Source organism: Aedes albopictus, chromosome 2 (genome assembly GCF_035046485.1).
Source record: "Aedes albopictus strain Foshan chromosome 2, AalbF5, whole genome shotgun sequence".
In the NCBI taxonomy this organism is placed as follows: Eukaryota; Metazoa; Arthropoda; class Insecta; order Diptera; family Culicidae; genus Aedes; species Aedes albopictus.
Window position 1 is genome coordinate 382,469,668 of NC_085137.1, and position 27,745 is coordinate 382,497,412.

The 27,745-nt window shown below is 41.6% G+C and overlaps 1 protein-coding gene across 1 annotated transcript; it reads left to right on the forward strand.

Moving 5' to 3' along the window:
* The first annotated feature begins 1,923 nt into the window (after positions 1-1,923).
* LOC134286803 (uncharacterized) lies at positions 1,924-7,333 on the forward strand. The gene is made up of 2 exons (XM_062848477.1): positions 1,924-6,459; positions 6,628-7,333. The coding sequence occupies exons 1-2, from the start codon at positions 1,924-1,926 to the stop codon at positions 7,264-7,266; spliced, it is 5,175 nt and encodes a 1,724-aa protein (XP_062704461.1). The 3' UTR covers positions 7,267-7,333.
* The last annotated feature ends 20,412 nt before the right edge of the window (positions 7,334-27,745 follow it).

Below are 27,745 nucleotides of genomic sequence, written 5' to 3' on the forward strand. Positions count from 1 at the left end.
TGTTTTGGATTGCCTGTTCCACACTGCAATAAAACCTACTTCCGGCCATATTGATCTATGAGCAGTTCCACAGTTATTTGACCCTTCAGGACGCGCGTCCTTGTAAAAAGTACAACACTATCAAAAAAAACCTCACTCGTGTACAGCGCGAACACGATGCAATCTTAGGATCAAACAGGCGCGCGTCCTGAAAGCTTAACTGAGAGTTTTCTTGTGACAATGACCTTTTTGCATGAGTTAAATTGTGTGGCATGCATGAAGATACTCTATACCCAAGCTCGTCAAGGAAATTTTGCTGGTAGCAACTATGTACTATACCAAGTTAGTGGCGTTCTTCATTGTGAGTGCAACGTGCACAATTGTGCAGTACCATAGCAATCAAGACTTTGATAGTGAAGGGAAACTGTCGTTCAATTTTCGGCATCGCTATTTAATTAACATTCTTGTAGTGAGAAAATTGCCTGCATTCCACAAACAGATTCAATGGCGAAGCCGCCGAAGATATTTTTGCGCCGGCAAACAACAACGCCACCAAACTCAAGTGGATGCGCAAAAAATCACATGATTGGGGGCATCAACGAACGGTAGGTATATCATCCACCTCTGCGACTTTCTGGAATTTGTGTTATAGCGAGAGAGAAAAAACGATCATAATTCGGGCAACGTCATCGATTTTCCGAACTGAAGTGTTGGTCAATTAACATTTGCATTCTCTCGGATTGATAGACGAACGGAACGGAATTTTAATCTCGGCTGAAACTTGAACCTTCCAAATGGTATGCAAAATGATCAATTTGGTTAAAATAGACCAACTGACGCCATCAGAGTATTCTATCTAGGTTCAAAAATGTTGTGTATAATGCACCAGAAGCGTACTAGTCTTAATGGACGTCGCATAAATGAGTAATAGTTATTCATGCAACGAATTGCAAAATGAGGATTTTTACCGCACGAGTCGTCCAAACCAGGCTTGCCGAGTTTGATAATTATGACAAGAGCTGTAAGAACCGAGTTTTGCAACGAGTAGCATACAACATTTTTATAATGACAAAAACTATTCACTGAAATACAGTACTGGCCAAAATTATAGGCAGTGATGGTGATACGATGTTTAGGTTGATAAATTTCCCTTTGAAATAGCTTTATTCAAATGTGTTACACTAAAATAGAAACGAATGTTTGATTATTTGAATTTAAAGCAAGTATATTTCAGTGTAAACGCAAAATGTAAAACAATGATTTTTTCCGTGTATGCGATAGGAGTTGGTTGTGTAGAGTTTGAGGAGATTTGGCTCAGCGCGAGCGGAAACAGATAGGAAAGAGATAGAAGAGTAGGAGGAAGGAAAATTAAAAAAGTAATAAAAACGCGCCGTGTTCAGACGTGTTTCAGTTTGCTAAATAAATTTCGTTTAATTAATACAGTCCACTTGCTTTCCCATCTTGAGTATCCGAAGAACATTTTGGTCCGATCGTGCCGGAGGTCGGATTAGTAGATGGAAGCATTTTAGATTCTCGGTTCGTGCGCGGAACGAGAAAGAATCGACGCGAGTTTCGGTTGTTGCGACGGTCGGAAATCGCGAAGTGAATCCGGTTGCATGCGTTGCATCGGATAGTTCCGGACACTGCGGTTTACGGAAAGTGAAAGTGACCGGTTGAGCGGCAGATGGAAGAATCCGGGGACTTGCGAGTTCCGGACAAGTGCTGTTGCTACCCGGAAATTTGAACAGAAAACAGTGGAGGTCAAACCTCAAAGAAGAAAACGAACAAGAAGAACCATTTTGGGTGATGTTTTTGCGGTCTGGTAAAGTGAAGAAAGTGTTGTTTCCGTCGTCGCCATTTTTAACTCCGACCGGCGATTTGAGTGTGGTTCGTAGTGTGCGTGAGCAAAAGGACGAAGCTGAAAATCGCCTGAAAGAAAAGAAGATGGCGGAAAGTGTGCAAGCATTGGAGCAGTGTTGCAGTGCGGCTCGGTCGAAAGTGGAGCGGATCAGGTCGGCCATTTTGAATGCTGATCAGGATCCCGAAAAGTTCACCCACCATGGCTTGAAGCTCTACATGAAGACTGTCGATGCTGCCTATGAGGAGTACAACAATTTCCAGAACCGTATCTACCTCGCCGACCCTCTCAGGAGAGAAGAATTCGAACCGAAGTTTATTGAGTTCGAAGAGCTTTACGAGTTCGTTCGGATCGCGTTGAGCGAAATGATCCAGCATTACGTAGACATCGAAAAGGCGATAGCGGATGAAGCAGCTCTGGATCGTGAGAAGCAGCTTCTCGCTATGAAGTTTTCTGGAAATGCTGTAGCAGTGGGTGAGCGTGGCGGGAATAGTGGTGTGCAAGAAAGCATTGTGCCGTACCGCATGCCGCCGTCCCTGCTGTTGCAGCAAACACCGTTACCAACGTTTGACGGCCGGTATGAGCACTGGCACAAATTCAAGGCTCGATTCTGTGATATTGTGGACCGGTGCACACAGGATTCTCCAGCAACGAAGCTCCATTATTTGGATAAGGCGTTAGTCGGAGAGGCGAAAGGAGCAATTGATGAGCAGACACTCAACGACAACAACTACGATGGCGCCTGGAGGATTCTGGTAGAACGCTATGAGAACCTCCCGATGGTGATTCACGGCCACGTCACGAGGTTGCTGAACATGAAACCGATGGCCAAGGAGTCGTCAGCAGAACTGCGAACGTTGATTGACGACTGCATGAAACGCGTGGAATCCTTGGAGTTCCACAAACTGAAGATGGATAAGATGTCCGAAGCTATTGTGATCACGTTGCTGGCGTCGAAGCTTGATCCGAGTACCCGCAGAAGCTGGGAGGCATCTGTTGAGCATGGTAAGTTACCAGTGTATAAAGATACGATCGCATTCTTGCGTAAACACTCTCACGTCTTGGAGAGGTGTGAGCAGAACGTCACGACAGTCAAGAACAAGGTCGTGTCGATAAGAAGTCAGCCGTCTACAGTCACTAGTAAGACGCACACTGTGACGGTTTCGAAGGCGAATGATGGATGCCCCCTGTGCGGATCTGCCCATCCGGTGGATACATGTGGAGCGTTCAAAAGGATGAATGTTGACGAGCGGTACACGAAGGCGAAGCAGCTGGGATTATGCTTCAGCTGTCTGCAGCGAGGGCATCGAACCGCTGCGTGCAAGCACAGCAAAACGTGCCCATCATGTACGAAGAAACATCATGCGTTGATGCATCCGGACGATAAGAAGCCTGTAGCAGCTGAGAGCCCGCAGCCACCTGCGGCAGTGCAGGAGAACTCCAATCAGCCGATGACCGCGGCGAAGTGTACGATTCCAGTCGTGCCAATGCAGACGAAGCAAGTTCTTTTGGCGACCGCTGTGGTGATGGCGTACGATTCCAACGGTGAGGCGCACAAATGCCGTGTGCTACTTGACTCCGGAGCGATGGCGAACTTCATGTCAACCAGAATGGCAGAGTTACTGCGATTGCGGAAGGAGAGTGCCAATGTCCCGATCGACGGCGTAAATGGGATGAAGACCATCGTGAAACATAAAGTGAGTGCTAAAATGGTATCCAGAACAACCGGTTTTGAATCATCGTTGGATTATCTGGTTGTCCCCCGAGTGACCGGTGCATTGCCGGCAACGAAGATCGACCCGCACAGCTGGCAGATTCCAGAGTCGGTACAGCTGGCCGACCCGAACTTCTACGAACCTGGTCGCATTGACATGCTTGTCGGTGCGGAATTATTTTTCGATGTGCTGCAAGAAGGTAAGATCAAATTGTCTCCTAATCTGCCATTATTGCAAGAGAGTCAACTGGGCTGGCTCGTTTCCGGACCGGTGGCCGATACTGCGCCGATCGGTACTGTGAAAGTGTGTCAAACTGGCACATCGAAGGCAACTGATGAACAACTGTGTCAACTACTTCGGCGGTTTTGGACCATCGACGAGCTTGGAAATGATACGTCCCCTGATCCAGACGATAAGTGTGAGCTGAACTTCCAGGAGACTCACAGCAGAAACAAGGATGGCCGGTACGTGGTGATGCTACCATTCCGTGATAACGTTGGCGAGCTCGGTGAATCCCGGAAGCAAGCGATGCGGCGATTTGTTGCACTTGAGAGCCGTCTAGAAAGGCAGCCGGAGTTGAAGCAGGCGTACGCTGAGTTCATCAACGAGTACCTAGCGTTGGGTCACTGCCGAGTGGTCACAAGCGCCGAATGTGAGAAGAACGATTTTGCTCATTATCTGCCACACCATTGCGTGATAAAGCCGGACAGTTCTACGACCAAGCTGAGAGTGGTGTTCGATGCGTCGGCGAAGAGCAGCACAGATCTGTCTTTGAACGATGTGATGGAGATTGGTCCCACAGTGCAGGATTCACTCTTCAACGTGATTTTGAGATTTCGCTTGCACAAGTACGTCTTCACCGCCGACATCCCGAAAATGTATCGGCAGGTGATGGTTCACGAGTCTCACCGGAAGTACCAACGGATTCTGTGGAGAGAGAATAAAGATCAAACAGTGAAGGAGTTGGAGCTGAATACGGTTACTTACGGTACAGCAGCCGCGCCTTTCCTGGCGACACGGTCCATCGTTCAACTGGCTAAAGATGAGCAGGACGACTTTCCGGAGGCGAGCGAGGCTGTTGTGAAGTGCTTCTACGTTGATGACGTGATGACTGGGGCTGATACCCTGAGCGGTGCTAGGCAGCTTCAGAAAAACTTGATCACACTCCTGGCCAGGGGTGGATTCCAGCTCCATAAATGGTGCGCCAATGATGAAGCATTGCTCGAAGATATCCCTATTGACGCCAGGGAGAAGCAGCTGAACTTCGAGGACAGTGATATCAACGGAGTCATCAAAACGCTTGGTGTCCTGTGGGATCCCTCTAGTGATGATTTCCTGTTCCACGTGAATCCAATCGGTGAGGGTTCCGAAATACCCACGAAGCGAATGGTGCTGTCGGACATGTCAAAGCTGTTCGATCCTCATGGCCTACTAGCACCGATCATACTCATTGCCAAACTGTGGCAGCAGAACGTGGAATGGGATGAAGCGATTCCGAAGGAGCAACTACGAACGTGGAACCGGTTCAGGTCCGAGCTTTCGTCTTTGAATTCTCTGCGGATCAACCGGCGGATTACTGTTGATGATGCGGTTACTGTCGAGCTGCATGGATTTGCTGACGCCTCCAAGGTGGCGTATGGGTGTTGCATATACCTGAGAAGTGTGAAGAGTGATGGGGTTGCCGAGATGCGATTGATTTGTTGCAAGTCACGGGTTGCCCCAATGAAGGAGATTCAACGAGACATCAAGTTGGACGCCACACCTGATGAGATGACGATCCCGCGGCTGGAGCTGTGTGCTGCATTGCTGTTAGCGGAACAAGTGGAAAAAGTGCGCGAAACCTTAGCATTAACAACCGCAAAGGTGATGCTTTGGTCGGACTCTAAAATAGTGTTGAACTGGTTGAAACAAATGAAGACAAACACTCCAGTGTTCGTACAAAACCGCGTAGTGAAAATTAGAAAACTTTTTGGTTCCCACATGTGGCACTATATATCGACACAACACAACCCTGCAGATTTGGTGTCACGTGGGGTCTTCCCGGAAGATTTGATGCGTTGTGAAGAATGGTGGAGTGGCCCTAGTGTAATTCCTGTTGTAGCAGAGAATGAAGGCGAACCGGTGGAATCCGAAGGTTACTCCCACCAAACTGTGGCAGCTGTCGTACCGGAAAGGAAGGCTGCTCTGAAGAAACAACTTGACCCGTACGACGTGATCCTGAAGTACAGTAGCTATCGCAAGTTGCAGCGTATTTTCGGTTACGTGACTCGTTTCATTCACAACTGCCGATCGAAGCAAAACACTACGAAGCGCAGAACGGGTGTGCTCAACAGTGAGGACCACAACGAAGCACAGAAGGCGATGGTGACCATTGTCCAGCAGGTGGTCTACAAGGACGAAATCGGTTGCATCCAGACGAAGCAATCAGTCAAGGGGAAATTGCGCAACTTGAACCCGATCTACGACGACGACGAAAGACTGCTGCGAGTCGGCGGTCGCATAAGAAACTCGGATCTACCCAAGGACCAGAAGCACCCGATGATTTTGCCGGAGAACAACCATTTCACCGAGGTGCTAGTTGAAGCGTTACACCGAGAGCATCTTCATGTTGGCTTGAATGGACTCCTCGCAGTGGTGCGACAGAAATTCTGGCCAGTGAACGCGAAACGAACCATTCATCGGATTTTGAAAAGATGTGTAATCTGTTTTCGAACGAACCCCAGAGATGTGCAGCAGTACATGGGTGACCTCCCGAGTTGTCGAGTCACGGCGGCTCAACCCTTTGCCAGGACCGGGATTGATTACGCTGGTCCATTCTTCATCAAGGTTGGCCGAATGAAAGCGAAGGTGATGGTGTACGTGTCCCTGTTCGTATGTATGACGACCAAATCCATACACCTCGAACTGGTAAGTTCATTAACGACCGATGGATTTCTGGCAGCGCTTCATCGATTTGCTGGCAGACGGGGAAATCCAACCGAACTGTTCTCCGATAACGGTACGAATTTTCGTGGAGCAGACCGAGAACTTTCCGAACTTTTCGATCTGCTACAGTCTCAAGTGCTCAACGATAAGGTGAACGAGTTCTGCCAACCGAGGGGAATTAAGTGGAGCTTCAATCCGCCCAAGGCGCCGCACCAAGGTGGCATTTGGGAGGCCAACGTGAAATGTATGAAGTCTCATCTGTGCAAGACCCTGAACGAAAGCTACTTGACCTACGAGGAGTTGAACACGTTGCTGATCCAAATTGAAGGGATATTGAATTCAAGGCCTCTGGTGCAGTTGACGGACGATCCTTTCGACTATGAGGCATTGAGTCCTGGACACTTCTTGGTTGGACGAGAGTTGACGGCGGTTGCAGAACCGTTGTACGGTGACTTGAAGGAGTCGAGCTTGTCACGGTACCAGCTGGTACAAAAACGGATGCAGCATTTTTGGCAGCGGTGGTCCAACGAATACGTAACCGGACTACAGAAACGCGGCAAGTGGTACAAGGATCCCACGAAACTGCGGAGCGGATTGCTTGTAATCATGAAGGAGGACAACATGCCACCTAAAACATGGAAGCTAGGTCGCATAGTTGAAACACATCCAGGTAAGGACGGGGTTGTACGTGTGGTCACAATCCGCACGAGCAACAGCATCTACAAGCGGCCGACGACCCAGATCGCTGTCCTTCCCATTGATGACTGCACGGCGGAGTCCAAGGAGTAGTGAGACCTTCGCCTCACCCGGGGGAGTATGTTACACTAAAATAGAAACGAATGTTTGATTATTTGAATTTAAAGCAAGTATATTTCAGTGTAAACGCAAAATGTAAAACAATGATTTTTTCCGTGTATGCGATAGGAGTTGGTTGTGTAGAGTTTGAGGAGATTTGGCTCAGCGCGAGCGGAAACAGATAGGAAAGAGATAGAAGAGTAGGAGGAAGGAAAATTAAAAAAGTAATAAAAACGCGCCGTGTTCAGACGTGTTTCAGTTTGCTAAATAAATTTCGTTTAATTAATACAGTCCACTTGCTTTCCCATCTTGAGTATCCGAAGAACAAAATGCAATAATTTTAGTATTATTGTTTATTAATCACAAAATAGAATTGCATTGTTTCCAACATGAGGTGAAACTTAACGAAAGAGAATGAATTTATGTCTTGAATTTGGTCGAAAATTGTCTGGCCAAAATTATAGGCACTTAAGACCTTCTTACGAAAGTTTGATGTTCTATCTCAGACTCTAAAAATCATCAGGATTCTTAAATATTCTGTTTAGCAGAACTGTTAGTACGGTTTAGAATCGATATCACTAATTTATGAGTTTGATTTTTGGTGTGTGTTATAAAATGTCCATGACAGGTATATCGAGATTCTTGTGATTTCTAGTTTATAAATTTGAAGTCCTCCAACTGTGTCTAAATGGTTTTTAAGTTTGGGTAAGTGGGCAACCCATCCAGAATTGGAATTCCTAGGCATTGTAATGGATTAGTTTTGATTGTGTGGCATTAAAATTTATTATTTTGAATAGTGAGGTAAAGCGTAGGCTTGTTCGAAATACCTGTAACCATCATTACGACCAAAGTTCTAATTGGGATATTTCTCGGGAACATTGAAAATAATTCTGACATACCAAATGGCATTCGATCTACCATTCTATAAAACCAGCAGTCCAGCTTTTATTGAAGAATTGCAGTCTTACACACTGTTAGTATCCAGTTCCACTTGTCGTTGTAAGTTTTACAGCTACAAAAAAAGCGGTGTCCAGTTCGATACAGCAAACAAATTGCCAACGCCTCGAATGGAACCGAAAACATGTCTATTGGAACAAAATACAATGGTATCATGTTGTTTTGATTGATTTTATTGCTTTTGAGGAAATTCACTGGAATATGGGGTATCTGTTAGGTGGAGAGTAGAATAACGCCATATACCACTTAGCATCCAAACACGATTGCAAAGTGGTGGAGTAGTAATAGTGTGTTGGGATATATTTTCTGCACAAGATATTGATTCCCTGATTTTTATATAAGGGTATGCTGAATGCCAAACGATATGTCATCACCCTTTCTATTGTCCAGGATAAACACTTTGATGAAAACTTTAGTTATAATGGTGATAAATGGTACTTCCAGCAAGACAATGATTCATATAACAAGTTGAAATATCAATTCTTTGGTTTCAAAGCCATGAATTTCCTGTCCCAGCTTAATCGCCAACTAGCCTAGACAACAACCGTATTGAGAACACAGGAAGAATATTGATCATCAGTTGTAAAATTATCAAACTAAAAATTGCCAGATACGCGTTGGAGCTTTCATAGGTATTTGATCAAAATACATCAAACGCCAATGGCCTGAACTAGTGATCCCGATTCCAAACCGTGTCAAAAGAACATTGAAGGCTCGTGGAAGTATTATAACGTCGATTTTAAGTAGTTTCAGAAATAAGATATCACACTGTCTTTAGCAGGTCCACATGGTGCCTATAATTTTGGCCAGGTAGTATTTGACCAATTTCAATATTTTGATTTTATTTTCTTCATTGATAATCGTTCGAAGTAAGAAACGTTGTATTGTTATTACGTAGTCAATAAACAATAATACAAAAATTATTGCATTTGAATAAAGCTATCTCAAAGGGAGATTCATCAACCTAAACATCGTATCATCACCACTGCCTATAATTTTGGCCAGTACCGTATGATGATTACTATCAGTATTATCGTACTTCCCGGTGGCTCAATGGGAACAGCCACGTATTCCATCATGCTAGATATGAAATTTAAATCCAGCAAGCCGTGCTGAAACCGTCACAGTTTTCCAGCTCTTTCCGTGGAGACCGAGGTTGTAAATCAAACAAATGCATTTTGGGTCATAATGCAGCCCAAATGAGTTACATTATGAACCATAATGTAAGTGTTTGATTCAGTAACGAAAAGTAGGCCGTAGTGATACTGAAACGGCAAGTGAAAAACAAATATTGTGCAGAGTTGCAAAATAGTTTTTTATGTGACGAGTTGCATAAAGTTGATTTTTTCAGCACGAGTCGTACATTTATCCAACGAAGTTTGTAGTACAGCCTTACTTATCGTTACACATGGAGAACACCACAGCAAACGGAAGCGTAAGTCGACTACGTGCTGGTTGATGCTTCCAAGGGTCAAACGATGACAAAGACCGCCAGCTAAGAGTTGTGTGCTTAGCTGGTAGTGCAGCCTGGGCATTGTTGTCCTTCTGACTTCAGCTAGATTGAGGAGGTACGATCCGAGCGTCTGCTCACCAAGGAGGTGCGGCTCAAACAGCGTCTGTTCTGGCATCCAGCGGCTGAGTAAGAAACGCTGCACCACGCCCATCTAGATTCAAGGTGGTGGCCCCATCAGCGTGGTCGTCCCAGTGTTGGTTGGGACGTTAAACAGAACTGGCACGATGGCCCTCCGGCGAGACAGGAGTGTTGACGTAGGCCCAATAAGCCATCCGTAAAAATCCCCATTGCGAATAACATAGGAGAAAATACGACTCGATACAATCGGCAAAGACCCACGCGACGAAATAAGGACTACGATTGGAAACTTGGAACATGGAATTGCAAGACACTAGGTTTCGCAGGATGTGACAGGATAATCTACGACGAACTACATCCCCGCAACTTCGACATCGTGGCGTTACAGGAACTTTGTTGGACTAGAAAGTGTGGAAAAGCGGGCATCGACCGGCTACCTTCTACCAAAGCTGTGGCACCACCAATGAACTGGGAACAGGATTTATAGTGTTGGGCAAGATGCGACAACGTGTGATCAAGTGGCAGCCGATCAACGCAAGGATGTGCATGTTAAAAGTTAAGGGCCGTTTCTTCAACTACAGCATCATCAACGTCCACTGCCCACACGAAGGGAGATGACGAGAAAGAAGCGTTCTACGCGCAGCTAGAGCAAATATACGATGGTGACGTGAAAATCGTTGTCGACGACATGAACGCGCAGGTAGGAAGGGAGGAAATGTACATACAGGTACAGACCGATAATCGGGCGAAACAGCCTGCACGCCCTGTCGAACGATAACGGCCAGCGATGCGTAAACTTTGCAGCCAGGTATGGTAGTCCGAAACACCTTCTTCCCCCGCAAAGATATCCACAAAGCCACCTGGAGATCACCCGACCATCAAACAGAAAACCAAATCGACCCCGTTCTTATCGAAAGTAAATTCTTCTCGGATATAACCAATGTCCGCACATACCGCAGTGCGAATATAGATTCGGATCACTACTTAGGGTCTGTTCCAATTGGCGAATTAAAATTAATTTTCACTTAAACTTGACAGTTCGATAATTATTTCCTTAGGAGAACTGTCAAGTTTGAGTGTCGAACTGTCAAATTTAAGTAAAAATCAATTTTAATTCGCCAATTGGAACAGACCCTTAGTCGCTGGCTGCATGCGCTTAAAACTTTCGACGGTTATTACCACGCGTCGAAGTCGAACGCCGCACAGCAGCCAGCAGTGGCCCTACCAACGAAAGAGCAGCTTGGCGCAGCTACACTTGAAGATCCTGAGACATCCGATCCGCAATAGGTAGTACCTCGGCTGCAGTACTAGGCTTCACGTCTCTGAATCACTGAAATGACTGGTACGACGTCGAATGTGAACAGTTGAAAACGAGAAGAATGCAGCATGGGCGAGAATGCTGCAACACCGTACGAGAGCGAATGAGGCACGTTACAAACAGGCGCGGAACAGGCAGAACTCAGTCTGCCGGATGAAGAAGCGCCAGCAGGAAGAACGAGATCGCGAAGCGATGGAAGAGCTGTACCGCGCTAAGGACACACGAAAGTTTAACGAGAAGCTGAACTCCTCGCGCAGAGGCTTTGTGCCACAAGCCGACATGTGCCGAGATAATCACGGAAATATTCTCACGAGCGAGCGCGAGGTGGTCGACAGGTGGCGGCAGCATTACGATGAGCACCTCAATGGCGACGTTGCAAGTACCGAAGGTGGCGTGGTAACAGATCTAGGAGTATGTGCACAGGATTGAGGAGAAGGTTGGCCGGTTGAAAAACAACAAAGCCGCTGGAGCAGATCAACTACCAAGCGAGTTACTAAAATACGCTGGTGAGAGCACTACACTGGGTCATTACCAAGATTTGGGAGGAGGAAGTATTACCGGAGGAATGGATGGAAGGTATCGTGTGTCCCATCTACAAAAAGGGCGACGAGTTGGATTGCGGGAACTACCGCGCGATCACACTACTGAGCGCTGCCTACAAGGTACTCTCTCAAATTTTATGCCGCCGTCTATCACCGATTGCAAGAGAGTTCGTGGGGCAATATCAGGCTGGATTCATGAGCCTCTGCACGAATCTGGCGTACTGCTCCTTCCCACAGAAAATTTGAAAACAGTTCGCACAGTAAAAGTCAAATGTGACTTTTAATGTGCGCGGTGTTTTCAAATTTTCTGTGGGAGTGAGCAGGACAGGGCAAATTCGTACAGAGGCTCATGGGTGAACGCGCTACAACGCATCAGATGTTCGCCATCTGCCACACCCTAAAACCGATCAGCACTAAAGTGCATAATTTCCAGACTACACCAAAAATGTGTAACCCTTGCACATTCACAAAATCAGCTCCTGCGTCCACAAAATCTTGAAATTCGCAAAAAAAAAAATTGTACGGCAATCTAGCATGATTTACTAGTGACCTTGGTAAACAAAAAAATATTCACATTTCGCATCTAGGGGCCGTCCATATACCACGTGGACAACTTGGAGTGGGGAGGGGGTTCCAGAAAAGACCATGCATGTCCACGGAGAGGGGGGTGGGGGTTCGTCAAATGTCCACGTGGACAACATTGGCATAAGAATTAAGAAACAAGGGTTCAACAAACGAGACAAATTATGCCGCATTATTGATGAGATTCTCTTCAATAACAGTTTTTTCAACATTTTATTTCATTATACATTGTATTGTAGTTGAAAGTGACTTCATCAAGGAAAAAAACATGGTAATGATTAACCGATTAATTTATTTATTCAAATTATCTGAAATTTTAATTACTTAGAATTTTTGGATTGGCATGCAGTCATTCAAATCAGAAGGAAACAGATTTTGTCTATTTTCCGACGTTTCGGCGCAATGTATCTGTTGTTTGTTATTTACTTACTAGAGTTCTGTTTTTTGTCATGGGGTGGTTTGATCTAATTTTAAATTGTCGTACTTTTTGATTACACATCACTGTTTGAGAACGATCAATGGGACATATATAAACAAAACAAAATAAAAGGTAATAAATAAAACGAATCCCATAAATTATCATATTACTGGTTTGAAATTACCGTTGTTTAAACTAGGGTGCACTACTTCGGTATTCTGTTTCATTACTAATGTGTAGTTTTCTTTAAGAGTGACTAATCTGGGGTGGGCAATCTGGTTGTGTTTGTGTTGATGTATCTACTTCTATCCCTAGTCCTAATTGTGTGTATTTGGGGCCGTTCATAAACCACGTAGACTTTTTTGGGGGGGGGGGTTCTGACCAAAGTCTACGCTCCATACAAATTTCAAAATTTTTGTATGGACAAAAGTCTACGAGGGGGGAGGGGGGGGTCTAAGATGGCCAAATTTTGGTCTACGTGGTTTATGAACAGCCCCTTTTGTGTATTAGTCCAGAGAGGGTGGCATTCAATCTGTCCGTATCTGTGCGTTTGTTTATGGTGTTGTTGTCATTACTAATGTGTATCATTTCAAGTATCGGTAAAACGTTCTTCTTGTATGTCTGGTCAACTATTCGCGTGGAGTCATATTTAAACCTATGCTCGTGATCAATACAGTGCGCCAGGAGAGCAGTTTTTTCTCTCAGTGCTCTCACTGGCTCATCGGTGTATGTGAGTCCCGAGCCTAAGAGGTTTTCAAGTTGATTGAGATTGCTACGATGACCAGACAATCTCTTCGTGAGAAGATTGCTGGTCATGCCGATGTAGCATTTCTCACAGTCTCCGCATTGTATTCGGTACACTACGTTGTTTTGGTGGTCCATGGGTACCGGGTCTTTGATGCGTGTGTAGAGGTCTCTCACTGTGTTGACACTCCGAGTACATACAGTCAGCGTGGGATAGTTCTGCCGTAAGAGTTGAATTATTTTTGGTGTAAGTGATGGGATGTAGGGAAGAGATCTATATATCTTCTCCTGGGCCTCCTGAGATGGGTTGGTCGTGGAGTCTTCGGGTTCGTCATTGTACGTGTGTGTCCAGTCTGTTTGGTTGAGGAATCGGTTGATCAAGTTTCGGCGATAGTCGTTAAACTGCAAAATGCGGGTGATGGTCTCTCTCTTCTCGTTCTCCGTCCAGTTGGTTGAGAGTTTGTTGACTCGGTCGATGATGTTCCTTATAGAGTTGATCTTCTGGTTTAGTGGGTGAATTGAATCTGGATCTGTTCCTAGAAATCGTAACGTTCTGCATGGATACGAGCTATTTCGTGTTCAGGAACCAGTTCTACGAGCAGATTGAAGGAACGGCTATGGGAAACCCACTATCACCAATACTTGCTGATCTAGTCATGGGAATCCTACTGGATACACACCGAGAAAAATTTCTACTCAATGACTGAGTTGGCCTTACTCAGAAATCGAGAAATCCTTTGTTTTCTTACTCAGTTTCGGCTAAAAGTGGGACAACCCATTGGCAATGGGTTGTCCCACTTTTAACGGAAACTGAGTAAGAAAACAAAGGATTTTTCGATTTCTGAGTAAGACCAACTCAGCCACTGAGTAGAAATTTTTCCCTGTGCAGTTACAAGCAAAACTGATATCGTCTTCGCAGTATTGCGCAAATTTGTGGACGACTTGATACTTGTTATTCCTGCTGATAAGGTACAGCAGGTCTTGGAGTTGTTCAATTCACACCACCCAAACATCCAGTTCACCTGCGAGATGGAAATAGATGGAAAACTTCCATAGTGGTAATCACGTTCAAATGTATGCGTGTCTCTTTTGTAGATGTAGTAGTGAAACTTGGGGGAAAATATGTGCACTCTTACCCCGGTTGTTAGTTTTATCATTATTTAGCCGTTTTACCCAAATCAGTTGGGTAATATTTTCATATGCAATCTGAATAGCCTTTGAATTGGCGTGCATTTTTGTGTATGGAAAAATTCAAGCTAGTGTTCGTGTGATGAAATGTCACTTATCTCTATACCTCGACATGGTCTTAGTTCGGCAGGCAGACGGCACTATCCGAGGGACGAATGACCACTAGGTTAAAGTCCCTCTCCAAAACTAAATACACACACACGGCACTATCCGTACAGAATGGTACATGAAAACCATAGCGTCGGGTCGCATGCTGAATTTCTTTTCAATTCACCCACTAAACCAGAAGATCAACTCTATAAGGAACATCATCGACCGAGTCAACAAACTCTCAACCAACTGGACGGAGAACGAGAAGAGAGAGACCATCACCCGCATTTTGCAGTTTAACGACTATCCCCGAAACTTGATCAACCGATTCCTCAACCAAACAGACTGGACACACACGTACAATGACGAACCCGAAGACTCCACGACCAACCCATCTCAGGAGCCCCAGGAGAAGATATATAGATCTCTTCCCTACATCCCATCACTTGCACCAAAAATAATTCAACTCTTACGGCAGAACTATCCCACGCTGACTGTATGTACTCGGAGTGTCAACACAGTGAGAGACCTCTACACACGCATCAAAGACCCGGTACCCATGGACCACCAAAACAACGTAGTGTACCGAATACAATGCGGAGACTGTGAGAAATGCTACATCGGCATGACCAGCAATCTTCTCACGAAGAGATTGTCTGGTCATCGTAGCAATCTCAATCAACTTGAAAACCTCTTAGGCTCGGGAGTCGGGACTCACATACACCGATGAGCCAGTGAGAGCACTGAGAGAAAAAACTGCTCTCCTGGCGCACTGTATTGATCACGAGCATAGGTTTAAATATGACTCCACGGGAATAGTTGACCAGACATACAAGAAGAACGTTTTACCGATACTTGAAATGATACACATTAGTAATGACAACAACACCATAAACAAACGCACAGATACGGACAGATTGAATGCCACCCTCTCTGGACTAATACACAAAATACACACAATTAGGACTAGGGATAGAAGTAGATACATCAACACAAACACAACCAGATTGCCCACCCCAGATTAGTCACTCTTAAAGAAAACTACACATTAGTAATGAAACAGAATACCGAAGTAGTGCACCCTAGTTTAAACAACGGTAATTTCAAACCAGTAATATGATAATTTATGGGATTCGTTTTATTTATTACCTTTTATTTTGTTTTGTTTATATATGTCCCATTGATCGTTCTCAAACAGTGATGTGTAATCAAAAAGTACGACAATTTAAAATTAGATCAAACCACCCCATGCCAAAAAACAGAACTCTAGTAAGTAAATAACAAACAACAGATACAACAAACAATTAATGTAACAAATTAAACATTTTAGTGATCCCAAGAAGAAGGCAAAATACATTGCGCCGAAACGTCGGAAAATAGACAAAATCTGTTTCCTTCTGATTTGAATGACTGCATGCCAATCCAAAAATTGTGTGAATTCTAACAGTCGATAAATCAAGATTAATTACTTAGTTTTCTTCATCGAGGAGTATTCAACAGATTTCAAATGGAGTGTACACGCAGATGTTGGTGTTTAGTCAAAAAAATTTCATTGAAGTTCTGTTTGGATTTCTCGAAGTTTCATATCAAATTTTATAAACTATTTCGAAGTTTCAAAATACTTTTTTGTAGCTTCCTTTAAAATTTAAGATATTTCTATAGAAATTGAAGTCTTAATCTCTTAATCTTAGCAGCATGATTTAGTTTTGACTGTACTCTATGCATTTTTAAAAAGTTGCTGTTATTCTTGTTTTTGTAAGTATCAAAGGAATATAATCTTATCTCAACAAAAATCTAAGAAAAAAATTACAATATCTTAACAAAACAATCAGACAACCACAAAATGAACAAACATTCAAAAATACATCGTCTTCAACCAGATGTTGCACAGACTGAGCAATCACTAACATTAGGCGATGGACATCACACGAAACAACCAATGCTCCAGTGGAGAATTTTCCGTTTGACGATAATAATTCTGCATTAACATGTCTAAAGGGTCTAACTCGTTTTGTAAACAAACATTGTTTCTGTCGCTGTAGGGCTCATCTCGATCCACCCACGCATTTGGGGGCCGTTATCAGAAAGATCTATCTTCGCTCTTTCTGATAACGGCCCCCAGATGCGTGGGTGGATCGAGATGAGCCCTACAGCGACAGAAACAATGTTTGTTTACAAAACGAGTTAGACCCTTTAGACATGTTAATGCAGAATTGACACTCCCAACAAACCATATATACTATATTAACAATATAGGTCACTTCGTGTTTTCACATACAACGACATGGAGACGCCGTTTACGAATGATTACAGCACCACCTGTTGTCAGAAAAAGTCAATAATTGAATTTTGATCAATTTTAGTTTACCGTGCAAGGTGACATTTCTCGAAAAAAGATGTTAGGGGTGTCGAAGTTTTTTGTTCCCAAATAATCGATTAATAAATAATCGATTTACAATATAGGTACACAAACAAAATAATATTTCATTAGATGACATCTACGAATATAAAGAGTCTACTTAGCTGTAAAATACTCAATATCTGTAGAAGAATTTGAATGCTCTCTCATTGTAAAGTCACCGAAATCGTTTAACTTCGAAATTTAAAATTTTCACCCTCAAAATTTGTTGAACTTGGCCTCGCAGTGGACACGGTTATACATAATTCCAACCGATCTATCACATCACTACCGTCCCGGGATTCGCGTAACCAAGAAGAAATTGATTAACTCTCAGAGTGCGTTTTTACATTTGTTTATTTGCCAACGGGCTAGTACGGACTAATGATAAAAACAAAACAATCAACACAATTATTCAGCAATATGCTTCGTCGGTACTCGTACACATACACACTCAGACAGATCTCATCAGTCATCATCTTTCATCGTTATTATAATTCTAGTACAAGGGGGCTGTTACTACTTTACTCCAACAAAATTAACTTATATTTTGCCCTGGTGGTTGCTATTTTCCTTTGACAATGGCTTTTAATGTCATCTTTCTTAATGTCCACGCTGACATACATACATCGGATTGGATAGCTTACAAAAAATCCGGAAGATCACCAACCAAGTCTCGCGTTTAGTATCATACAGGTGTATGTACAATGATCGATTTCTCTTCATCGATTTTCCCTTCGGATTATTCCGGGAAATACGACCAATATTCGGATGATCTCTGGGCGTGTTTCAGTAAAGGACTACTAGAACTAGCATCTAAAACAACAAAAACAGCCGAAAATGATTTGCTGGTCAATTTATTAACCAAAGAGAAAGTCGATGAAAAGAAATCGATCATTGTAGATACGCCCGTATGATACTAAGCGCGAGAAGTGCACGTCAAATTTCTTGTGGCAGAGTGCAAGACATTGCATCCATTCCGTGCTTACAAAAAATAAGCTCCGGGACCGGACCTGAGAATGAAAATATTAAATTTCGATTAATTTCGTTGTTCTTCCGAAGTGAACTGTGAGTTTATTCGAATACTGATAGTTTTATTCCGGACTAATCGGTTTCCTTGCGCCTGCGGCTCAGTTAGCAGCGGTTCGCGACGGTGAGGAATGAATAAATGCGGATTTTCCAATTAGAAAAAGGATATGTCATTCCCCTTGGTTTCCTCCTAGAGTTTTTTTTTTTCAGAGATTCATTCAGGAGTTCTTTTTGAAATTCATCCAAGAGTGCCTTCAGAGATTGATTTAAAGTTTTTTTTCTTAAATTTCTCCAGAGGTTCTTCGAGGGACCCCCAGGAGTTCCTACTGAAATTACTCCAGCAATTTCTTCTGATGTTGCTTCAAGAATTAATTCTAGGAATCCTCAAGAATTCTCTTCTTGGATTCGTTAAGAAGTTGCTTATAGGATTTCCTTATAGGAGTTTCTAGGAGTCTTTCTTGGATTCCTGCAGAAGCTCCTTCAACGATTCCCTCAGGAGTTTTTTTTACAAATACCTCCCGTAGTTCCTTCTTGAATTCCTCCAAAATTTTCCAAGAACGACCAGGAGTTGTTTCAGTGATTTATCCAAGAGTTCCCTCAAAAATTCCCCCTTCTGGGAATTTCAACCGGGATTTATACCAGTATTCCTCCAAAAGTTCCTTCTGGAATTCACTCCGTCCTTTAAAGATTTCCACAAGGTCTTCTGAGATTAAGTGACTCTGTAAATCCCAATCGCGATTTTATATGAACAATTTAATTAATATTTTTCGAGGGATCTTTCCAGGATTCCTTCAGAAGTTTTCTCTTTGAAGTATCAGAAATCCTCCAAGAATTATTTTTGTGATTCCTTCCGAGATTTCTATAAATTTGGAATGTCTTCAGAAGTACTTTATCGGGGATTCCCAGAAGGAATGAGTGAATACTAGATTTGTAGTAATGAGTTGGCTTTTTGTATAGTGAGATGCTAAACTCTCCGTTACTGCATTGAAACGGTGATGCTGCCTCAGCAAAACTTTGGGGAACTATGTTGTTGAAGTTGCAATAAATGAGAATACAACAACACAGTTACCCAAAGTTTTGCTCAAACAACATCAAATCAGTCTAGCAGTCATAAAACCCTTGCTTTTTTATTACCATTATTGCAGTTACCATTTTATTGCAGTAACGGAAATTTACTTTCTCATTAGACACAAATTCAGCTTATTACTACAAATCTAGTACTTCACTGATTGCGTTTTATTCATGGAGATATGTAATCCCAGAAGGAACTTTTGAAAAAAAAAACCAGAACGAATATCTGGAGGATTTTTTTCAAAACTGCTGGAGAAATTTGATAAAAAAAAATGTTGGAGGATGGAGGAGGAACGCTGGAACGCTCTCCCTAAGCAATCCCGAAAGGAGTTCCTAAAATAATTCCAGAATTATTTCTAGGAGGAATCCCCCAAGAGCTTCTGTAGGAATCTTGGAGAAAAACAATCCAGGGTGCAATTCTTAAAGGGATCCCCCAAGAAAATTCTTGTGTAATTTCCGGAGAAAATACCGTTCATAACTCCCCAACAAACATTTTGGCTGTACAAGAGTTGAACAAACAACTGTTAAGCAAACTTCAGCTTAAGAAACTGTCATTCAGCTACCGCTGTTTCTTGGGTCGCTAACGGAAAGCTCGTTTAGGGTCTTCTGTGTTTTAGTCTGTTATGTACGTTTATCAGTTAACTTTCGCATGTTGCGAGTCGCGACTTCGATTTGGTGCTGCAACGATAATATACACCAAAAATTGTTTAAGAAGAGAGAATTAAATTTGTTCTAATTTGAGTAGGGTATCGCGCTACTTGGGCGATGGCTTCTATATTCGTCTGTTTTCTACTATAACTCAGTCAATTTTGAACCAATTGAGTTGAAATGTTGTACACGGGTAGATACTATACCTATCTCACTGCATTCCAAAAATTGTGTCAATTGGTTCAAATTTGACTGAGTTATAGTGGAAAACAGACGAAAATAGAAGCCACCGCCCAAGTGGCGCGATTGCCTAGTTGAAAAAAAAAATCGATTAATGTTAATCGATTATTTCAGAAGAAATGGGCATCCCCATCATGCAATGACATTTCGACAGAATAAACGTCATTCGGATAGCGCATGCATTTAGTGTGTAGTAGTACCTCTTCTGACGCTTGGTGGCGCCACATTCACTAAAAAGGTGTCGCCAAAAAATCGTAAGAGTGACCTATATTGTTAATATAGTATATTTGCAACAAACACTAAGCTCAATTAAAAACAATGTTGAAAACTTAAGGTACCTATTTTGTGCCTCTTTGAGAAAGACTTTAAAAGGAAGTCACTATATACAGCTATAGAATATGTGTAATTCTTAAAGTTCATAACAAGACAATGTTTATGAAGAAAAATAAACATTATTGAAACAAAAGCTTTCAAAATCAAATATTCAAAAATATTTTAGAAATATTAAAAAAATACTTTTTTTTCGGATGTCCACGTGGACATCGGGGGAGGGGGGTAGGGGTCAATGAAAAGTCCACGCTTGTCCACGTGGAGGGGGGAGGTGGTGAAAACCATGACTTTTCTGTCCACGTGGTATATGGACGGCCCCCTAAAAGAGTGTACGAGCTGTTTTTGTGAATGTGTTACTGTTACACATTTTTGGTGTAGTCTGGGAATTATGCACTTATGAGTAGGTCTTACACATTCTAAGGTGCTGAGCGGTCTTAGCGTGCAGGTGAAATACCGTGAATACAACGAGCCCATGCCCACTAGGTTGTCCCAAAATTGCACATGATCAAAAAGCTTGGGGGCTCACCCTGCAAATGATAGCTAAGGGTGTTAGAAACATACTTTTGTATGACGGCAACTTTCAGAAATGACGTTTAGAGCTCGCCCCGGCGAGATTTTTGAAAAATGGCGATTTTTCGTAATAAATTATATACAAATATTTTTTACCGTACAAAAATTGGCAATACCCACTATTTTTGTATTTTTTACAGCTTGATATGGATCCAAACTTCTTGGGAAAAATAAATAACGACATGTTTTGCAAGTAACTTTTTGATACTGAATTTTTGAATTTACTAAAATTTGTCATTTTTTGATATACTGTAGAGTGTCCATTTCCCGGCCAATTTTCGTGTCCCGGGATTCGGGACAAAATACTTAGCTAATCCCGGGAAATCCCGGGATCCCGGGATTTTTTAAAATTTCAATAAAACCCAGAAAATTGATTTGTTTAACTTTTGTGCAGTTGAAATATTCATTTTTTAAGTTATGTTTATTTCTGTATCCATCACAAGAAGTATTATAAAATGTCTATACAATGTACTGCACTACTACTTGATGTACAAATGTCAATAACGATATACATATAAAAATTTCAACGTTATGTTCGCCAAGAACAGTCTGTTTTCAACTATTTTGTAGTTAATTTATTGCAAGTAATTTTCTACCGATATCTAATAGTTTAAGAGAAATAATTATCATAATCTGTATTATATCGCTACGGAAGATGTTTGTATTGTTGATATGTATCGTAAAAATCGCACTTCAATATATCTTTAGAGTACCTTTTGAACTCTTAGTTTCCGAATATTTCAATACAAAAGGTTGGACTCTTTTTGCAATTGCGGTTTTTCATAATTTTAAAACTTTTGTGCTTGTTATTGAGATTCATTAATTCTCTTCTGAAAAATTCAAATTATTTACATAATATAGTAAAAGTTTGGTCTCAGATTTCCAAAATTACAATGTAATATGTGGGCTATGTCCAGTTTGTTCTTGCTGCTACTGAATAAACCAATAAATAGAAAAAGATGAATGAAATGCATAACATGATACCAAGTTTATCATGAATGATTGATTTTTTTTTCAAGTATGACCTAGTGTCCAAAGCCCGATGGTGGTGTGTGAGAAAACCGCTCATATTTCGAAAGTGAAAATGGCCAGATAAAGTTTTTGCCTTGATATTTGGCAGTTTTATCTACAAATTGTCTTCATCCCGGGATTCCCGGGATTGACGGGATTTCTGAAATGATATCCCGGGATTCGGGAAATCCCGAAATCACTCAAATCCCGGGAATTCTTGTCCCGGGATGTCCCGGGAAGGACACTCTAATATACTGTGCATTTTACCCAAGTATCTGAACCTAATGCTAATTTAAAACAATTATGGAAATTAGGAAAAAGATAGGAAATTTTATGAGGAAAAACTTTGCTGAAGACAGCATTGCGGTTTTTCTATCCGTTTTAGAGTTATTCAGGATTTACTATTTGATGAAATTTGAATTTTTAGGTATTTTTCTAAAAATGCCACAAAAGAACTTCTTAAAACACATACAAATCACGTATGCTCAACAAGTTTTTGTCTTGATTGTGTTATGGAACTATGGCGACATCATTAATTGATTTTATTTTTTATTATTCAATCCCTTCATATAGAAATTAACTAGCAAAGATTTCTTAAAAAGCTAGCTCTCTTGATAAGTTTCGTACTGCCTATTGATTTTTTGAAGATATTCTCAACAAAATGTTGAGCTATATTTTCGCGTTTATCTTACTTTCCTGTCGATATTCTCAATTATTTTTCTACACGAAGACGTATGAATCCTGGACCAGTGAAACAGCCCAGGAAACAGTGGCAAAGTGAATAAAGGCGAATACGTTGACCCATACCAAAATCAAATCGCAATTACGAACATCTTACGTAAGAATACCAATTTTTAGATACTAAGTTCCAATTCAAGACATTCTAAAAAGCAGAGCATGTCTTTTTTTACATTTACTGACTTGAACTATCTTATCAACACCGAAAATAAGATACACCGAGGCAAATTGAAACGGGTGGGATGAGATGAACCAGCGAGTTAACGTAATGTTATCCAAGGTTAGAACAATTTGATTACCATAACACACACACGGTATACAATAAGACAAGGTAGGCTATTATTGGTGAACAACAGTTTTGGACGTAAACAAGTGACATTATTTTTATCATCCTCAGTGAAGAGAATTGTCAGACAAAAAAGGCACAAAACAAGCAACAAAGAAGGTGCGACGATTAGTCTTTATCCCTACTGGTGACAGATAATGACATGATCTCGAAATTTTTTGTTGCAGACAAAACGGAAGCTGAATTTGTTGCGTACTTTTCAACTCGTGAATAATCAATTAATACTAACCCAAAGTCGAAACTGTTTGATAATAGAGCTTCACCAGAGTTGCAGTGTTTACCGACTCGAAGTTACCGTTCGAAAATCGCAATGCAAGGCTTAAAAATCTATAAACTCGTGGTGTACGATAATAATCCCATTATTTTCAAGTTGGGACAAACTTATGTCGCATGGGTTGTTTTGTCGCAACAAATACAGGTTGCGACATTGTCATTATTGTTGCGCGATGGTTGAATTTTGATTCACTGATCATATAAACCTATATGTTGATCAAAATGATAGGGACTACTAGAACGTTTTATTCATGTCTTTGAACGATTTGAACAACATCATTGAAAAACAAAATCGGTATGTTTTGCGGAATGTATCACCTTCTAAATGATATAGAAAATGTGCCGTGAGTTTGATTGTGTATTATGCTCGTATAAACCATTGTCAGTACATCACCGTTAAAAATGTCATGGCCTACTGAGGCATTTCAAAATGGTACCTATTGATAAAGTTTCTCGCTAGTAGGTACCTTTCTAAATCAAAGAAAATGGATTTGTCAACGGAAACAAAAATTCAAAAAATGATGCCATCATAATTCCTAAACACAATCAAGACAAAAACTTGTTGAGAATACGTGATTTTTTACTTTGTATGTGTTTTTAAGAAGTTCTTATGTGGCATTTTTAGAAAAATACCTAAAAATTCAAATTTCACCAAATAGTAAATCGTGAATAACTCTAAAACGGATAGAAAAAACGCAATGCTGTCTTCGGCAAAGTTTTTCCTCATAAAATTTCCTATCTTTTTATGGAAATTGTTTCAAATTAGCATTAGGTTCAGATACTTTTTATGATGGGTAAAATGCACAGTATATCAAAAAATGACAAATTTTAGTAAATTCAAAAATTCAGTATCAAAAAGTTACTAGCAAAACATGTCGTTAATTATTTTTCCCAAGAAGTTTGGAGCTGTAAAAAATATAAAAATAGTGGGTATAGCCAATTTTTGTACGGTAAAAAATATTTGTATATAATTTATTACGAAAAATCGCCATTTTTCAAAAATCTCACCGGGGCGACCTCTAAACGTCATTTCTGAAAGTTGCCGTCATACAAAAGTATGTTTCTAACACCCTTAGCTATCATTTGCAGGGTGAGCCCCCAAGCTTTTCGACCATGTGCAATTTTGGGACAACCTAATGCCCACACATCACTTGTTCATTGGTTTCAAATCGGCGTATGATACAATTGATCGAGAACAGCTATGGCAGATTATGCACGAATACGGATTCCGGATAAACTGATCAAGTGATGTGCGTAGTTCGTGTATCAGGAACACTCTCGAGTCCCTTCGAATCTCGCAGCGGGTTACGGCAAGGTGACGGTCTTTCGTGCTTGCTGTTCAACATTGCGTTAGAGGGTGTAATTAGGAGAGCGGGGATAAACACGAGTGGAACGATTTTCACGAAGTCCAATCAGCTGCCCGAATTTATATCGATGGTGATGAAATGGAGGTGGTTGAAGAAATCGTGTATTTGGCCTTACTGGGACCGCCGACAACGACACCAGCAGAGAAATTCAGAGGCGCATTGTGGCAGGAAATCGTGCTTACTTTGGACTCCGTAGAACTCTACGATCGAATAAAGTTCGCCGTAACACGAAGTTAACTATCTACAAAAACGCTTATTAGACCGATAGTTCTCTATGGGCATGAAGCATGGACCCTACGTGCAGAGGACCAACTCGCCCTTGGAGTTTTCGAACGGAAGGTGTTGCGTACCATATACGGCGGAGTGCATGGAGAAGGCGAATGGACCATAAATGCATCAGCTGCTGAGAGAACCAACTATCGTCTACACCGCAAAAATTGTGAGGCTACGGTGGGTGAGTCACGCCATCAGGATGTCGGATAGCAACCCGACTAAAATGGTTCTCGAGAATCATCCGACTGGTACAAGAAGACGTGGTGCGCAGCGAGCTAGATCAGGTGGAGGACGATCTGCGGACCCTTCGCAGAGTGCGGAACTGGAGACACGAAGCCATGGACCGAGTAGAATGGAGACGGCTACTATGTACAGCAGAGGCCACTCAGGCCTTAGCCTGGCCGGTAAGGTAAGCGTAAATGGGGGAGCGTAAGTTGAATTTGGCGCAAATAAAGTGCGTTTTAGTGTAGTTAATTTTTTATGGGAATCGACTTCCACTGCTAGTTTTATGAGCACAATTGTATGTAATGTATTGCGATAAAAAAAAATAACATGATTTGTAATTATTTGTATTATTTTCGTAGATGTCATGTCTGAAATCTCTTTTGTTTCGACAACTGATCCCCCAGTTCACAACAGCCACTCATTCCATTCTCACTCAAATCGAGCGCATGCCACGCTGCGCGGGCGCCACACGACCACGGCGAATGAACCGGATCAGATCGCAGCATCCAGCCAACGAATTCCTTTTCAGGGAGCAGGTTTCGTTCCACTGGCGAAATTTTAGGCGCCATGTCATTCCGGTCGGTATGCAAATTAATTATCTCTGACGGGTTAATATACGAGACTGCATAATATAATCACCGGTTGATATATGTGACAAACTGCACAAATTTCGTCTGTGACAACGAGAAAAGTGTGCGTACGACTCTGCCAAGGCAAGGACCGCCGTTCAACCGAAGAGCTGCGCTCATTACATGTTGGCACGGCTTGTACGACACATGTTCCCACAGGCCAGAGAGATGGCAGAGATACGATACGGTCTGAGCCCGCAGCAACTAACAACACATGATTTAGTGCGACATTACACGCGTGATTCGCACGATCCAAACTGTCGTGCGGTTTAACGGTGTGTAATTTTGGTTGCCTCTTTTGGCCAGGCTCAAGTCCGGTAGCATTTTCGGGATGTCACGCAGCGAATGTGATTGGCCGTCGCGCTTGCTCTGGTTCTGGTTGGCGGATCGGTTCGGAACACTCCATGGGACGTCGGTGGCGCCGTCTCACGTGAGTCAGCTCCAAAATATGCCGGTTTGATGCGTACTCTGTTTGTCACCTGATTCCGTTTTTATTAATAAAAGCAGTACAGTGGTTTCCAATTTGCTGTAATAATCTGGAAGAAATCATGTTTCACCTCTCTACCAGTCTTGCACAGTAGACGTTCGGTCGCACACAGGCGTAAATGGGCCAAATTCCTGGCCATAAGTCGAAAATTTTTTTTCAGGGTTTTCCAGAGTCTAATATTTTTTAAAGATAAATGTTCCCACAGGCAACATTACAAATGCTTCATCATGTGGCAATCAATAAAATACTTTGGGATGCATATTTTTTTAAGAATGGATGCCGAAATTTGACGATTTTCTCTACTGTTTTTTTTTTTTCATTTGCATCATAACTCATCGGAAGAACTTCAATTTTCGAAATATTGGCAATTCGAAAAAAATAACTGAGTATGTAACACAGTTCTCCTGATAAGGGTGTATCATTTAAACAAAAAACTTCACCTGGTTTCATTTATTTTGCACTCTTACAGAAGAGTTTTCAAAATCATGTTTTTGTCAATTTTGAACCATTTTCAGCATTCAAAAAGTTTTCAGATTCTGCAGCATTCCGCGATCTGGATAAAATTACAATAAAATATAAGGCATATCCTTTATGAATCGCAAAAAAACGGGTACCAGAAAGTACCAGACGAAAAAATAAATCATTTTGAAATTTACACCTTTTTGAATAGTTTTTAGTTACAATTTATGTTTAAATTTGATATAACAACTTCGTTTCGACTACTTTTTCAATGAACGGCCACTTATTCTCGCTAGATAGATCATAGCAGAATGCAAATCTGGTCTTCTGTCTCTTAACAAAATGAGTCAAGTGGAATTAATTTAGTAAATTTGGGCAGAAATCTCCATACACCGATAAACGCCTAAATGTATGCAATGCAGTAGTAATCTAATGTAGCTAGAACTGTTGTGTTCAAAATTTGTTATAAAAAATCAATAACAACTCAAATAAAGAGCTCACTATTTGTAGCAAGTAATCGTATGTTGATGCACCGTTAAGAAAATATTTTCAGATATATATTGTTTTTATAGCTAAACTCATTGAGTTTTTCACTCAGTACTCCACGAACTTACTTTTATGTATAAAGTTGTGTTAAAATGCCATGTTTTAATAGAAAAATTCAAACTGATATATTCCACACGGCTTCTATCATCATGTTCAGTCTCCTAAAATTTTAATCCATGATTAATTTTTGAGTTTTGATGTGTTTTCCAGGGCACTATAAAAGTTATCCCAAAATGAAAATGTGATTCCCAAAATATCTAGAAAAAGGTACAACATTTTAACTGAGTTTAAGGGACCGTTCAAGAATAACGACTCAAATTCCCAAAAATTGTGAAGATAGAACAATTGTTCAACAAGTTTCCCAATTATGACACTCCTTACAACTTTGCTGAAGACATAAACA

Bases quoted from the DNA above. Each gene is read 5' to 3' on its own strand.
- LOC134286803 (XM_062848477.1), top strand. From the start codon at position 1,924: ATGGCGGAAAGTGTGCAAGCATTGGAGCAGTGTTGCAGTGCGGCTCGG. The intron at 6,460-6,627 runs GTAAGTTCATTA...CTCAACGATAAG, and splicing joins AATCCATACACCTCGAACTG to GTGAACGAGTTCTGCCAACC.